The sequence below is a fragment of the Strigops habroptila genome, chromosome 7 (genome assembly GCF_004027225.2).
Source record: "Strigops habroptila isolate Jane chromosome 7, bStrHab1.2.pri, whole genome shotgun sequence".
In the NCBI taxonomy this organism is placed as follows: Eukaryota; Metazoa; Chordata; class Aves; order Psittaciformes; family Psittacidae; genus Strigops; species Strigops habroptila.
This window is the reverse complement of record NC_044283.2, coordinates 61,200,518-61,216,882: the sequence shown is the minus strand read 5'-3', so window position 1 is coordinate 61,216,882 and position 16,365 is coordinate 61,200,518. Positions and strand designations below refer to the sequence as shown.

General features: G+C 38.0%; 1 protein-coding gene across 5 annotated transcripts in view; it reads right to left on the bottom strand.

Moving 5' to 3' along the window:
- WDFY3 (WD repeat and FYVE domain containing 3) overlaps positions 1 to 16,365 on the bottom strand; it is a 171,143-nt gene that overhangs the window by 22,958 nt on the left and 131,820 nt on the right. For 4 of the 5 annotated variants that reach the window (XM_030491686.1, XM_030491688.1, XM_030491690.1 and 1 more), the window contains 12 exons: positions 14,903 to 15,136; positions 12,912 to 13,011; positions 11,198 to 11,358; positions 10,502 to 10,731; positions 9,518 to 9,627; positions 8,532 to 8,714; positions 6,511 to 6,668; positions 5,285 to 5,362; positions 4,060 to 4,287; positions 3,211 to 3,264; positions 681 to 849; positions 316 to 479 (listed from right to left, as the gene is read on the bottom strand). In XM_030491686.1, the coding sequence (XP_030347546.1) occupies positions 316 to 479; positions 681 to 849; positions 3,211 to 3,264; positions 4,060 to 4,287; positions 5,285 to 5,362; positions 6,511 to 6,668; positions 8,532 to 8,714; positions 9,518 to 9,627; positions 10,502 to 10,731; positions 11,198 to 11,358; positions 12,912 to 13,011; positions 14,903 to 15,136 (1,869 nt within the window). The remainder of the gene's footprint in view (positions 1 to 315; positions 480 to 680; positions 850 to 3,210; positions 3,265 to 4,059; positions 4,288 to 5,284; positions 5,363 to 6,510; positions 6,669 to 8,531; positions 8,715 to 9,517; positions 9,628 to 10,501; positions 10,732 to 11,197; positions 11,359 to 12,911; positions 13,012 to 14,902; positions 15,137 to 16,365) is intronic. The other variant, XM_030491689.1, reaches the window with a different exon arrangement.

Genomic DNA, 16,365 nt, shown 5'->3' with positions numbered 1-16,365 from the left:
CCTCACTATTCTATGATTAAGCTGACAGGATAATAATCCAAGCATGGGATAGCTTGTAGCTTTTGTTTCAGGACAGATTCTTTTTTTCCCTAGCAGACAGAAGAAAAGAAATTGAATGTTTCCAGCACAGGGTTTTCAGCTCAGGATCTCTTGGAACCACAGCACGCATTTGGTTTCAAGAAAGAAGCTGATGAAATATTAACCAAATTCAGCTGTAGGTCAGTGAAGGTATTTAGGACAATTATTTGTGCTTGCAGCATGTAATGCAGAAATTACAACACAGTAAGGGCTTAGTGCGTTTGAAGTACACAGTACCTTCTCTCCTTCTTCAAGGAGTCGAAGCAAAGTTGTATTGTCAGTCTTTTCCTCTTCATCAATTGAACTCCCCTCAACAATTTGATCCTGTGATTGTTCCTGGTTCTCATCATCTCCTCCATCAGGAGCAGAGCGAGATCTTTTCAGGGGAGGCTTCACCAGGCCTGGAAAAGAACAGAGATAGATAAATACAAGCCTGACACGCCACAAAGTCACTTTGCAAAACTTACTAAACTTTTAAATTACTGATGTAATGCTAAGACCTTAAAACAGGAGTCCTACAGGACCCTTATACAAAAGCATGAGAAGATATAAAGGCAGATAAATTTACAGAAAACTATTCAGGACAAAACAAATGATCTAACCTTTGACTCTTGCAATAGTGTCCTCCCCATGTTCTGGCTCCTGCTGAGTTGTTTCACCCACTGTGTTCTCTTCTATAGCATCCTGAAAGACTGCAGGGTTCCCAGAAGCCAGGCGCATGTAGTACTCCTTACTGTCATAACTTATAGCTCTTCGGTAGCGAGCAGGTTTCTTTGAAATAATTGAAGAAATCACTTGGTCAGTCAACTCCTCACTCCAGTGAATGTGCATCAGGAATACTGTGTGCAGCACAGTGCAAGCCCATCAAGTGCTTTGTGCGTGTGCACTCATACACCAACACAGACAAAACCAGAGACTCTTCAGTAGATCTAATCTGTCAGCTAAATTGCCACTTACTTCAGCAACTCAAGTAATAATGGGGTTCAAGAAATGCCTGCAGATAAACCTACAAAATGGGAAATAAGAAGTGTGGCCAGTATGTTATGAACTGTCATGAAAGGCTGGGATACTTGTGACTGATACATCAGATAGACATTTTATCATCTTTCGTAACTCCCTACAACATATGCAGCTTATTCATTAGCCAGATGACTTCTCTGCTAGGCAACAGTTTGAATAAAAAATTGCCTCAAGGAAAGATACAGATATGTGGAAGCTGGTATAAACTAAAAGCACCCAGGGGCAGGCTTTAAGGCTCAGACTTCTTCATTAATTCAGTTGTTTCTTTTCCAGTAAAGATTCTGATGGTTTGTGGGTGGGAGACCAGCACAAGAGTAGCCATTTAACCAAAGTAATTCTTTGAGCACTGTCTGTACCTTTAGGTGATGACAATGGATTATGAACGTTTCATTATGGTGGTGGTGGTGTGGTGGGTTGTTTTGGTTTTGTGGTTTGTTTTGTTTGTAGTTGGTTTTGTTGAGGGCTTTTTTTGTGTCTTTTTTGGTTGTGGGGTTGGTTTGTTGTTTTGGTTTTTTTCCCTTTGTGCATCACATCCCCTACCACAGGCTAATTCTTATGTTCCTCACTTGATTATGGAGGTAACACTTGAAATAGAGAACTACATAAGGACAATAAATATGTCAAAATGATGACAGGAGAAGATAAAAGAGGTATTAAAGAACCAAGAGCCTTTCCAAAATTGAAACACACTGATGCACATGGATGGATGAAAACCCATTGATTTCATACTGCAGTTGAAAATTTTCTTCTCTACTGTTTAACCCCACCCTCAAACGCTAGAAAGCTTTGTGAATGTGTTCAGTTCTCCATCACAAATAATTTTTTGTTTTGTAGCATTATTTCCCATGAATTTCAAAATTAGGTTGGGTTAATTACAAAATATTATCACTATAAACCCAGTTCAATGCTTTACATAATGTAGAATTGTAGAATATCACTGACACTCCAATCAAGATTTTCCCTTGTCCATTTTTGCATAGAAATATGTAAAATGTGGGTTGGTTTTTTTTTTTGTTTGGGGTTTTTTTTTGTTCATCTGTATAATAGTATAGTGAGAAACTAAATGACCCATAAAAATCAAACTAGCTTTATTACAAGTGGATGCTCGGGATGACAAAGAGATTAAGATGAGCAACACAGAGATTTATTATTTCAGGGCAAACTGGCTAAGCACCCAAATAAAAAATTTCAGGCACTGTGATCTAATATGCTCACTTATGTTCACCTAAGTCTTCATTCCTTATAACCATCAAAATGCCACTTAAAGGATGCTTAAAACCTCTGCAGAAACAACTTATGTATAGCCTACAAAGAGAAATCCTAACTAGCACGTAACTGCTACCACGAATAAAGGAAAACAGTAACAATTTATATTTGATATTATGTATAATAGAATTACTTTCATATATACATATTAGTTGATTGTTGAATGTAATTCAAAACGAGTGAACACACATTACACATTGTACTTAGTGATGGGCAAGACTGTAAATGTAATTAACAGAGAAGCAGCGTAATACTGAGAGGCTTGTAGAGAAGCCACTTCCAAACAAGTCTGTTATTTTCAAGGCAGGATTCATATTTTTTAAACAAATGTGTATATTTCATTAATAGTAAAAATGAGGAGAAGAGTCAGCTGAGACAGAATTAGTCTGGGCTCTAACAGAACTAAGTCTGTTACAGCTCATTACAGCCAAAAAGGAGCAAAACCGCTCACCAGATCCTCTCTTAGAAAGAAACACTTAACTTTTCCCGTAAGTGCTTCCAAGTGATTGTGTTGCCCATTACTAAACATGTTCCATCAACCATTAGTTCAGATCCCAAAGCCACAACACTTCGCACAGTGAGAACAGTGATAGCACAGCCCGACACAGCCTGTTAGTGTGCAGCAAGGAAGGTAAGATCTACAGAAGATTTTATTAGATGAAGGTTGAGAAGAGCACAGTAACATCTTCTAAAGTGATTACTGAAAAAACCTTTAGGCCTGGAAATATTTACTGAAAGAGCAAGTTGAAAGCCAAACGTAGAAGCCTTGTTAAGATTGCCTAACATGCAGGAGGAAAAAAGTTGTATTTATTTCACATTCTTTCAGTCAGTGTACGTGTTCTTTACCTTTTGAGGAATGGTATCATCAGATGTCTCAGGAAGTCTACTTGAGAAGTCAGACTGAAAACAGGGCATCAATTATATAAGCATCAGAGAAAGAACACTTTTGAGAAGAATGTATGATGGCATGTTCACCACTTTGTGTGAATTAGACTGTCACTACAGCTATTGTGTGTCAGATTGCAAGCAGATAAATATACCTAAGGGTTTAAAACTGGCTGAATGCTACTTTTGTTTGTTTTTTTCAAGTACTTTGGCACTCATGCTTGAGGAAAAAGATCCTGCATGCATGTCCCCATGCCTGAAAAGACACAATAAAGACTGCTCCATTTCTTAAAAACGATGTTGCAAAATTAACAGGAGCTAACTGCCAAGCTTTCAAAGGCCACGCGCATTTCTGCTACACAGCCCATGTTCATATTCTTGGACAGATGAAAATACATTTCATAAACGCACCCAAACCAAGGCCCATGAACTGGCTTCAGATCACTGTTTACCATGTTATTTAGCATAAGGCTGAGAACTCAGACTGAAACCTCCTCTAGTTATGCTACTCCTCCACCTCCAGAGGTTTGTGAAGATGCTTCTGCTGTGCACTGGCATGATCACTTAGCTGACACAAGCACACCCCATCTTATGTTGTAATTGCTAGTCTTTGAGTCCACTTAGTTTTGAGCTGAGTGATTCAGTCCCTTCCCTAAATATACTACGAGGAACAACTGGACGTCACCAACCAGCTAGGGCGTACCAGGTAACACCCAAGTAAAATATGTTTCTTACAAAAACACTTATTAGAAAAATACAGATTTTACAACAGGGCATAAAATTACCCATCACAAAATCTTGACTACTTACCAGTACATTTGTTTCTTGCTCAGCTTCCGGCATGTAGGGATACTGAACGTAAAACATGTCATTTCGCACCATCTTTTTCCTCATTCTGCAGGGACCCTCAGTCATCTCCAACATCCACTTGTCAAGATGGGAGCCAATGGGGGGACCCCACAAACCTCGCTCTCGTAGTAACTCGTATTCAATTTGAGACCACTCTTCTGTCACATATTTTAATGCATTCTGCTGACGCTAAATACAAAGACATTTGTAGATGCATCAGGATTCATGCTTTTATGTCTATCTCTGATGTGAGCAGAGACATTTTCACAGAAAAACATGTAATAATAATTCTAGTAGTATTTTTTAGTATGCCTTAATGAGATTTTTGGTGTCAGTTAACATAAAAGCAGGGTTCATAATGTAATCTCAACAAAAAAGGAAAAAAAAAAGAAGGTAAAAGCTCTGCTTTTTGCTTGTATTGTTAATTGAATGAATTTCTAAAAAGCAAATATGAAAGAAATGTAACACTAAGCCACTGATTTTGAAAAAGGATTTTAAGAATGAAAACAAAAATTGTTTTGGAGGCCTTCCCTAACTGTATTTACACTGGAGAGAGAAGTTAAATGAAGCAAAGTTTGGTGACTGTTTTTTTAACTAACTGCTTTCAATAACTTGTCTCTCTCAGAAGCCGATTTCCTAAGATTTATAGCACGCAGTTCAGCAACTAGTTTGAACCAAAGGTCTTTGGGGATATTTGAAAGAAACCACAGGGTGCAATGATTTCATTCTGGAAGGCACAGAGCAGCCACTTTCTATCACTGTATGATTTGGGAAAAGTACCGTAAAATTTTCTTTGTGTTACTATAAAACACAGTGGGTGTTTGTACTAGTGTTTGTACACAATATTTCTCCACATTTTCTCTTAAATTTTTGTACAATGTTTTAGAAAGACAGCATATTCTAGTATATTTCCAATCTCTCTTTTGTTTTTACACTTCTAAGGAAAGACTAATTAAGCTTCTTGAAAAAAGTTAACATGTAATATTGATAGAATTTTCATCTACCACCAGATCCAAACAAGTTTCCTCACTTATTTGATTGCATTTAAAGAAACTTAAAAATAACAACTATATCTAAACATTCAAGCATTTCACCAATGACAACCTAATATTTTATGAGAAATGGGATCAGTCTAACCTAACAGGTGAAAATATCAGTGTCAGGTAACGAATCCTCTGAACCTTACCTCCTGATACTCCTTATACTGCATATCAACCAGGTCCCGAACCACTGCAATGTGAGTAAACATCCACTGGGAAATTTCCTAGTACAAAGGTAAGAGGACAGACAGAAAGACACTTTATAAAAGAAGATTTTGATTAAATGAAAAGCCTATGAATACATCATTTGGCTAAACTTGCTCGAAAAGGATTGTTTCTTGGAAAAATAAAATTACTTACATGATGAATTTCAAACTACTGCATGCAACAATATTTAAGGTTTTGTTTTGTTTGGTGTTTCCTGGCAAATATTTGGAAAATATTCCAAAACACGTAACAGTTCAGAACATTCCCAAACAGCTAAAGATTGGCACTGACAAATATTACTACTTTTCCCTATTTCCTTGCAAGTAATACTTTGTGGATGCTGCCTAGTTTGTCGGAAATTCTCAACACACTCAGCATTCCTCACTCTGCACCGCATTATACCTGTTTTCACTTACTGCTCCCTATACTGATACAGCCAGCAACACTGCCTGTCAGCTCAGTTTGTGAGCTTCTTCCTCTTCACAGAATCACAGAATCATTAGGATTGGAAGGGGCCTCTGGAGATCATCTAGTCCAACACCCCTGCCAAGGCACTTTCAAATCCTCTCTTTCATTTGATTTCAGTGCCTCAAATACGTTATACTAACTCCTGCGATGCCCCATTAGGTACTGTCCTGCTGAGAGCACCACTGCTGTGCTAGTCTGGTCTAATACTTTTTCTTAAATTTTGTTATTTTTTTTAAGCAAACAGGTTTATAAAGTGAATCTCCAATTCTACTATCACGTATTGTTTTGCTGAACTCTTCTCTGCAGTACAATAAAAACAGTGCAAAGCAGCACTTGTTCAGTCATGATACATACACACTCATAAAGGGATTTTCCTAAACCATCTTGGGGGCAGGATGGAAAGAAGGACAAGCATCGATCTTACAGATTCCATTCCAGAACAGTAGTGCAAACTGAATTTAAGACCCAGATTACCAAAGCAATAGAGTTTTAACTCTTGGCTTAACATAGATGCACCTACTAGATTAGGACACACAGAAGCTGTCCAGAAGATGTCCAGTCTGGATATTCAAAAAGTGGAATGAAAGCCAAGCACTAGATGTCATTTCACACTCTGCAGGATTCCTTAGATTCACCACATACCTTGAACATACATTGATGGATTTTAGACTGCATGTTATTAATTGATAGAAAGTACCTGTGTAGAGAGGTTGTGTTTATTGAGTCCACTCTCCTTGCGGTTTCTCCTAGAACCAGTTAGTTTAGAGAGTCCGAACCCACTGCTAACTCGTGAAAGTTTGGACTGTGTGGTTGGAACCAAAGCCTCCCCTCTACTGATGCATTTCTTCTCATGAGCTGAAAAAACAAAAAGAAAGTGTTTGGAGCACTTTTTAGGTGGGTTTCTTTTACCATTTCCCCCATTATAATTTTTTTTTTTTTAAATAGAATAGCCTTTTCTGCTGCTTTAAAAAGATGGGTGTTTGGGATTAGGGTGGTTTTGTGGCTGTGTGCATGTGTTTTGTTTGTGGGTTTTTTGTTGTTACTTAAGAGTGCCCAGTAGCAATCACATTTACGTCAAACATTCACGACTTGTATGGGGAAAGATCCCCAGGTGAAATCTGGGAATTGCTTGCATTTTGACATGAAGCATAACAAACAGATTTATTACTCATTTTATTGATTATTGAAATCAGGGTCCATGAGCTATGAATGCTGTCCTCATGTGAAGAGGGATGAAAACCAACTATGTATTAAAAAAAAAAAAAAAAAAGATCATCACCTAGTCTCCCCTGTACCCCACCAACTTCAATTTTGCTGTTTCACATCCCTTAAAGAACAAAGGACATTCCAAAGAAGGGAGACAGCATCCTGAGAAATATTTTTTTCTCAAGACAGTTATAAAGATAACAGAATTTATATCATTTATGTTATAAACAGTATAAACAGTTTTTGTGGGGGAAAAAGAAAAAATGCAGCTGAGCATCGTATCACTACCCAAAAAGCAGCTACAACATGACCCCACTAACCAATCTGGCAGCAAAATATGCTGTATTGAGCTGAGAAGCTAAGTGGGCCTACTGCACCTTTTTGTGCACACACAGCCATCCCAGCTGATAGTCAACTCCACAGGACTGGTGTGCTTACTTTAAAACTGAAGTAAAAAAAAGAATCACAGCTTAGTTCAGCTCTCTCAACAGTTTAACATTCTCCCGATATTCAGCTAATGTATTGTATTGTGTATCAGTTACCTTTGATTTAGAAAGTACATGCTCACATTCCTCATTGTTTCAATATGCTTCGTTTCTGAGCTTGCTTTCTCTTCTTTTAAAACCACTACTACTTTCTTATAGCAATAATTTCTCCAAAGACCTTTCACTCTATTCAAAACATTTCTGCAGATATACTGACTACCAGGGGGATACTGGAAACCTGAGCAAACATCAGTCAGGATTAAAGCACATCCAGAAATAGAGAGACCGCAAAAAACCCCAAGTATTCCAAGTTCACATAAATGCTTTCTGTACATCCAGGTTAACCTCAATTATTTTAGAGCTGTGTAATCATCAAAGGAGTCATGTCTATAGAATTTTATTACCTGCTGTCTAAACTCTAACTAATTCAGTCCAGCAACAGTTGGCCTTCTTTACTACATGGGCGCAGAGCCAACTTGTGCTTAACTTGTTGTCCACCAGGATTCCCAGGTTCTTTTCCTGTGAAGCTGCTTCCTATGCTGCACAGATTTCCAAGCTGAGAAGTATCACTGCTGCTAGAGAAGAAATGCTCTGCCCTAAATTTCCAATCTTATCACCAGACCGAGAGTTTGCAGGCTGCACCTAGACATGCTGAAGAGGGGTCTCCATCCTTGCCTGGCACATCCAGTCCTGAGAATGGTAACGTAGATCATGCTAATCCAAGTGTTCATGAGAAGGAGCTAAAAAACTCCACCACTAATCCACAATATGCTATTTGGTACATGCTGCCTCACAAATACAAGACGTTGTTGAGATCACCAACACTGCTGAATAAAGGTCCTACGTGCAGTGGATTGCAAATGTATCCTATATACAGTAAAGTTTCTGAGTGAGAGATGTTAAAAAAAGACAGTTTAGACTACTTACTGCAACACAAAAGCTGAGCCCATATTAAAACATCCAGTGCGTATCATTCTCTTCAGGGAAATCTACCATTCAGGATAGATAAATCCTGAGTTACACTTACCCAAATGATTCTGCCAACACTTTAAACTTGCTTCCTCAATAAAAGGTCTTGCAACAGTTATATCCACTTGGCCACGATCATTGACAGGTAGCGTCACTTTGAAAACTTCTTCTAAAACCTGTTTTTTACTATGGATCAGCTCTGTCCACACTCTGTTTATAGCTTTTAAAAGAAGCTGGCGACCTGCATAAGTACAAGATCACAAACAGCAAGTTCTCTATGGTGTTTATAGAATTGTTAATTTTACAGTAGTGAACGGAATAATTTCTGCAATTATACTCTAGTTTCTTCCCCTCTTACAGGACTCGTGAGATGCCTTTGACCAGACTGTCTTTTTCTGCCATTGATGTGCTATCAGAAAGTGTCTAACAGTTAATTTTGACAATTTTTTCTCTGTGAATCTGAAACAGTGGCTCTGATTAGTTGTTATTAACAAAATGAGATTCAAAAAAATCTTATAGAAGTATATGTCTATAAACACATATATAATTCCACACATACATTACACTTACTATTTTTACATATGACTGTACGTAAGTACACACCTGCATAAATAGTAAATACATATATGTAAGGAAAAAAATTAAAAATCACTGAGGATGCCACTGAATAATAATTTTGCCAGTTATTTCTTCCCTATGCTCGTGTAAGATCCAGCTGATACAAACAATGGTGCACAACTAAAATGAGCCATTTCTATTGCATCCAACACAGTGCATATAAACCACTATCTCTAATTCTGGTGCATGTCCAGAAAACAATGATGAGCTCTTGCTATTTTAACAAAACAGTAACTAATCCTGGATATGTCTCTCTTGGAATTTCTAAGTGTTTTTTTAATCTACTTTTACTATATTTTTATAGACCACCACCCCATCCCACAATATCCCCACCCCAGCCCTAAGAGTAACTAGGGTAAAAGACTAGTGATGACAATACAGAAGTGGCATTAGAAGGTATCTGTGGCTTTGTCATTCTCATATTACCTTCACTGACATCTTGATTGTAGACTCCATCTGGTTCTATATCAGAGGGGATCATAATGTGCCAAGTTGTCATCCTTGCTTCTGCTTCCAATCCAAACCCATCGACGTTGCTACAAATACACAACGAATTAATAACAACCAGGGGAAAAAAAACACCCAAAAAACCCCAAACCAAAAACAAGCTAAAGCATTTGATTCCCTATGATGGTATCACAGAGGTTAATGCGTGCTATTACAGCAACATATCTTCACTTCTGTCCAGGACTTGGGTTCTGATAATCTACAGTCACAAGCTGAACTGAAGGTTTATGAAATATGACATGCCACAGACACTGGTGGTGGTAGAGGAAGATGATAATATTTGAAGAAGCAGATGAGGCCACAAATAGCATTAGAGTTTCTGATGACGATGCTTCCCTGATGTCTCTGGATGAAACACAAGTTGTACATCTTTTTGGAAAATAAAAAAGAAAATGCCAGGCAGGCATTTGCAGCAATGCAGAAAAGTTGGTGTCTACAGCATTTGTCATGGGCATCTGATTTAATGCCTGACTGGACTTATTCAATGCTATACATCCAAGTACTAAATACAGAATTTGTATTAAATGATTCAATAGACCATAAATCTAGTGACAGATCCCTTTGACTATTAATTACTTACACTAGTGTTTCTTTCTACCTTGAAAACATTTCAAATTACCAAAGCATAACAACAAATGGATAGATAAGTACTTGTGTCAGTATTTTTAAATACCTCCGTAAAAGGAGGTAAAAATATTTTCTATATCTGTGCTCCTCAAACTTAATTTTGTTTCAAAACGAATCACTTAAGCTTGCTTGTATTTCACTGACTGAAAAGTTATTAACAGTTATTCAGAATTTGCTGACTTATTCGCAAGGTGAGTGTCATTGCTGAGAGAGAACAGGTCATCTTAATACTTCACAACCCTGGTTCTGGAATGAACTTCTGTCTGAGGTACTTACCTTCCCACATGCAGATTAATCAAGCAGTGAGCTAGGCAGCTGATGAACTCTTGATCATGATTTCCAGGTCCCAAAATTAAGTTCCTGTTCACAGTAAGGACCCTTAGGGAATCAAGGAGAGCCACTTGCTGAGGAACAGTTTTGTGTGCCCTTGAGAACTGGTACAAGATGGTCCTGTTCAGGCAGTGATATATAGCATCCAGCGATAGTCCCTGAGATCTTCTTTTCAACTAATGTGAAGTAAAAAAACCCATGATCAGATAGTAGCAGAAAATCAATTTATTGGCACACAATCTTCCCCTGAATTGACCCATACTCCTTTTTTTAAATTGATATTTTACTAAAAGAGTCAATTCCGTAAAATTCAAGGACTGAAATGACATTAATACATGCTGATACACTTGTAACTTTAACATCTATAAAGATGCTGCTGATTTATAACACTAAAAGTCTTCTAACAATCTCAAATAAAAGTCCATGAGGAAGCTTTCCAAAAATGCCAAAGTTAATTTATGAAGCTTCCCAAAAGCTAGGAAAGCTCAGCAGAGAGAGAGGTAAAACCTGGGGAAGAAAAGTGTACTTCTCTGCTGACCTGACATGTGTCACTAGCATCTTGTTTAATGACATCACTCCATGGATTTTAACATAACCTGTGAAAATGTTTTTGTAAGCAGGCTAATAGAACACCACTGTTACCTGTGCAATGAGCTGGATTATGAAGTCCACAAGGAGTTTGGATTCTTTGTTGAACATGCCCTGCCAAAGCTTATCTACCACACGCTGTGTAAAATAAAAGACATTGTTCACCAGCACTTGGTAGCTTCCTCCACTTGTTATAGGCAGAGATGCATCTTCACCTAGGTAACAAAAAACCCTAAAGTTTTATTCATTTATCAAAAAAAACCCCCACACCTGCATAAATACATTCACACTAGTCTGTGCTTTCTAGACTTCTGTAAAAGAGAAAAAGACTCAGTCAAAGCTAAAACATCCCTACAATGATCTTTGATGGTAAGTTAACATTTTAAATCAACAGTGACAAACACCAAAAAATGGAAGGGAGGGGGGCACTGAGCCAGGAAGAGTCCAGAAGAAATGGTACTCCTGTGATCCTGAGGCATCATATTTATGTATGATCCTCAATTTCAACTGGAGCTGCATGTGTGCAGAACCCCCTGTAGCTTTTTTAAATTATACCTTTGCTTTTTCAAATTGCAAAGAACCTTTTTAAACACCTTGAGATGACAAGTGATGTCACCTGACATCACTTATTCCTCACTGCACTTTGCTCAATAAAACTAAGAGTCAATGGGCATCAGTTCCATGCGTCTGCATGTAGGTCAATATCAGTCCAGTTGTGTTAAGAGAAGCTTGACAAGTATAAGTTCTTCCATTAAAAAATAAAAAATCATCAGTGGTGTTGATTTTGCTGGAAGTTCACCTACATTTATTCGCTTGTTGCCTTATCTCCACATAAAGAAGCTGACAGCATTGCACCTAGAAGGAAGCTAGCAAAACCTTGAAGAAGGAAGACCTGGGAAAACTAAAGTCCTGCTCCTGTCCTGCACAGAAGTACTTGTAAGGGCAGGAGATTCTTCTGACAACTTGACTCAAAGCTTCATATAACATGATTCTGGATGTATTTTATTAATGCACTGCACTCAGAGCAAGACAAATCAGTGCTGTGGCAAGAAAGGGAGAACCTTACAGGCGCTTTCGAATAGGAATGCATGTTGTGCCATGACCTTTAGAATGGAAATAGAGCAGACTGAGAGCTCCTGGGAAGTCCAGCAGGCCACCATGAAATCCAGCTGGGCACCTGAGCAGCAATATTCCTACAGGCCACTACACAATCATCTAAATCCTTGTGGGTTTAGACGGTGGGACAGCCTACCCTGCTGACATCCAAGTTACAATCTTCTAATTCTCTTCCTGTCTGTTTATTAACCGGCTCAACGGAGCACTAATCCCAGAATGGGGTACTGCATTCATAATAAAACTACAGCAGGGGAAAGAGAAACAAAGGTAACTTTTAAAATATTGAAGTCCCACCATGATAAATTGAGGAAAACTCCAAATCCTCTACCAAGGCAAGAAGGACGAGAGAGGATGCAAGATCCAGTTTCAATTCTTTTTGATATGATTGTAAATTGTCTGGCTCATATATCCAAAAGATTCATATCATATAGTTTTTCTAAATAACCTTTGTCATGGCTTTGGCACAATCAAGATAGTGAGGGAATATGCAAGCACAGCAACACCATTTACACATCAAAGGAAATGAAAGGGCAGGGAAAAAAAATAAAGACCATCAAGTTGTACCAAAACAGGACACTAATAAAGAAAAAGTTAAATAACCAAAACCTTTTGCTTAAATTAATGGATTGATAATTGAACATTGCTATCTTACCCAGTAAAACATCAGCTGCAAGTAAGTGGTCCATCACTCCGTCCAAAACATATGTCTGAAACTCCTTCTGCTGTGTTCGTGTTGATCTTTCAGGGGAAGCCTGACAAAAAGAAATACAATGTTTAGATAATGAATATCTCTAAGTGAGCAAAAAGAGGGAGGGGGAGGATGGTCTAGGTGAGTTTCCTCTTTTCTTAGCTTTTGTGAACTATGTTTTTTTTCTCTTAACATTGTGCCTTGAGTAAAAAGTCTTGGCTTTATTAAAAAATTTAAGAATACACATCAAGTACACATCAGTTGTACGCGCTCTTACGGAGTGGGCATTAATCCTATTTAAATTCAGTAAATTTACCTTCTGTCATCCTAGGAACTGGAAAAGAACACATTCCAGAAAGATGCACAAACTTCTAAATAAACATATGGTTGAACTGTGATCTCAGTAAAAAAAGGAGGAAATGGAACAGATCAAATATGTAAGTTGATCATCACTCCTAAGTGGGGTTCTGCATATTACAACATGCCTCAACAATGGCCTCAGTATAGTCATTTAATAGATGGATGTGCTAAACCTTTTTAATTACCTTTGCACTTAATGGGGAAAACCACTTTATCACCTTGTGTTTTTCAATGCATACATAATCATACCTAACTGAATGATCCACTTAAAGAGTCCTAAAAAGCAATATAACAGGAAGTCATCCTACCTGGTTTTGCCCTGTAATGGTTTAGCAGTGTGTACATACCCAATTCTCTGTTTATCCTAACAGGCCAGTGATGAGTGATAACAGATTAAACCAGCAATAAAGCAATTGCAACCAACTGAATACAGCCTCAAATATGCTTCCTGATGTTTGCAGGTAACTGCATCTTTTGACAATTCATTTTTTGCTTTGTGACAGCAGATGCCCAACTGACCCAGGAAAGGTGTTACGAAATATATAAGCATGGTCCAAAATTCCTGCAGCTATCAAAAAAAGTCAGGGAGACTCAACAACACATAGACGAGGTGACAAATCGGTAAGTCAAGGGAGAATGTGAATTGATGTGAACTGAACATTTCAAAATACATTGTCTGAAGAAGGTGTGGGCAGTTAAACTCCTCATTCCCTGCCTCACCATTAACAGAAGGATGTTTTCTGCAGGTGTCACGGACTCTAGAAGATAATTTACAGGAAGATAACACAGTTACACTGGTTTTGTTTTTATAGCATATGGTGCCATATGTCCTGCCACTTCTTTTTCTCTAATACGAATAAAAAAGAAACCTTCATATTTCTGCAGGGATTTGCAGGGATATTTTATTTCCTACAAAGTCAATATAGCTGTCATGGTCTGAAAGATGTTTTAACAAATGAATCGCACTCCTCAAAAATAAAACTTGAAGAAAGCTACAACATCTCAAGCTGCGCTGTTGAATATCTAGTGCTGTGATCTACTACTTGTGTTTCTAGACAAAAGGAAATATTGGCTAAGATGCCAAAACAAGATTATGGTTGCTCTAAATAGAAATAAAACATTGACATGATGTGCTCAGCAACTGACTGGCCAAATGAAAATTTAGCTGTCCACAAACAAAAGCAGTAGTAAGGGTGTGGTGTGGAGGGGAGAACAAGGCACTGCAACAAAAAAGCCAGGTAATCAGTAGACAGACCATCAGCTCAAGCACCTGAGATGGGTCACCATCTTAGACACAAATACTGGGAGGAGCAGGGAGAGGAAGTCCAGAAAACATTCTCAAAGGACTGCTGAGATAAACCCTCTGTATTTGCTTTCTTAGGTTCTCTAAGCTGTTAAAGAAAGGTAAGCAAACTACTACTTATGAGACAAAAGTATTCCTTTTCTTTTTAACTCTTATTTCATGACAATTTAAAGGATACCACTGAATCCCAGGTCATCACTCCTCTAACTTTAAAAGGTAAGTAAGTAGAGTATTTCAGGGAATAAAGCGTCACAATAACCAAAACAAAACACAAACCCCAAAGAAACTATACCTCTAGCAGAAGATCTACCAGTGGAGTCTGTTTGCTGGCTGGTGTGAGACATAAGTTATCGATTATCATCACACGCATGAAGTCAAACACAAACTTCTTGGCAGGATGGTTGGTTAGGTATGTCTTGGTGCCAACATTGCAATATTCTGATTGGCTCCTGTTCATCCCAGAATCAGCTGCAAAGGCTTTAAACTCTTCAGCTGGGGACCCAACTTCATCATCAAGATCAGTGACCTGTGAAATGGGACATGTTAAAACCCTACAGATCAGCAAATTAACAGCAGTCTTTTTGCTACTCTGTTCTTTACTTGTCTTTCTAAGGCTATTTACTTCACAATTTGCTTCTTAAGAAGCCTTTTTACAAGATAATCGTGTTCGGGATCAGTTCCCTAATACACATCAGAAGAAACATCCAAATTCTAGTTTCAGATTCCCAAGGCAAACAACAATCAGTGAAGTCTGGCATGAGTTATGGAACTAGCGATCACATTTCATGTTCACTACCACCAAGTAGTACTCAGGCAATTTCTAGATACTTTGCAAAAATAAATTTTCTCATTGTAACAAAGACATGTATTTTTTTAAGTTCTTAACTAAAGCAGTTAAAATAAAGACATAAGCCAACTGAAAAGGCCATCAAGTTTACATGACAGACAGCAAAAAAGGAACTAAGCCCTTTCTTTTTTCAATAAGATACCTTCAGAGCGCAGTTATGGGTCAGACAGTTTCCCAAAATCTCTCTTAAAAAAACACCAAAAAAATGAAAAGAAAAAAAAGAAGAAAATAAAAAAGGGAAGGTCTCTAAAGCTTGAAAGCTGTCAAATCCAAAAGACTGACTGTTTTTATGTAATTCCCTCCTCTGGATGCAAGAAGAGACAATAGCGTTTCCCTCAATGGGATTATTGCATCACCAGTTTACATATGAAGTAACCAAATAGTTTCAACATTTGGCCTACTTTGGAAGTAGAGTTATCCCAAGAAATTCAGAGAAGCCCAAACGTGTACTTTATCTGGTTTTAGTGGCGATCTCAGAAAAGCTGAAAGACCAGTTAAGAATATTCTCTGCTGAATTTGGGTTATAGTGTTTTTTTGCAGAAACCTGGCTGTTATTCATCTTTTTCACAAGGGATTGATTAGTTCTACACATTTGGGCAGAGGGAAATGCTGGAGAAGTAAACCAAATCAGAGCCAAGAGAGCCTTCAGCAAAGAGCTCCAGTTGTCAGGCAGCTACACAAAGTTCCAAGGGACTTAGTAGTTGAAGTAAAATCTGCTGAGCCACAAGGCTCCTCTAAAAACTATACAGGTGAATGCCAAACCAGCATTATCAGTTTATAAGTGGCACTTTTTTCTCTCTTTTTTGAGAGTGAGCTCCTAGAATCTGCTTCAAGTGCAAGTTTAACTTAAAAGCAAAATAAATTATCTTCATGAGAGACTCATCAGCACGCCCCTATAAAAATTGATC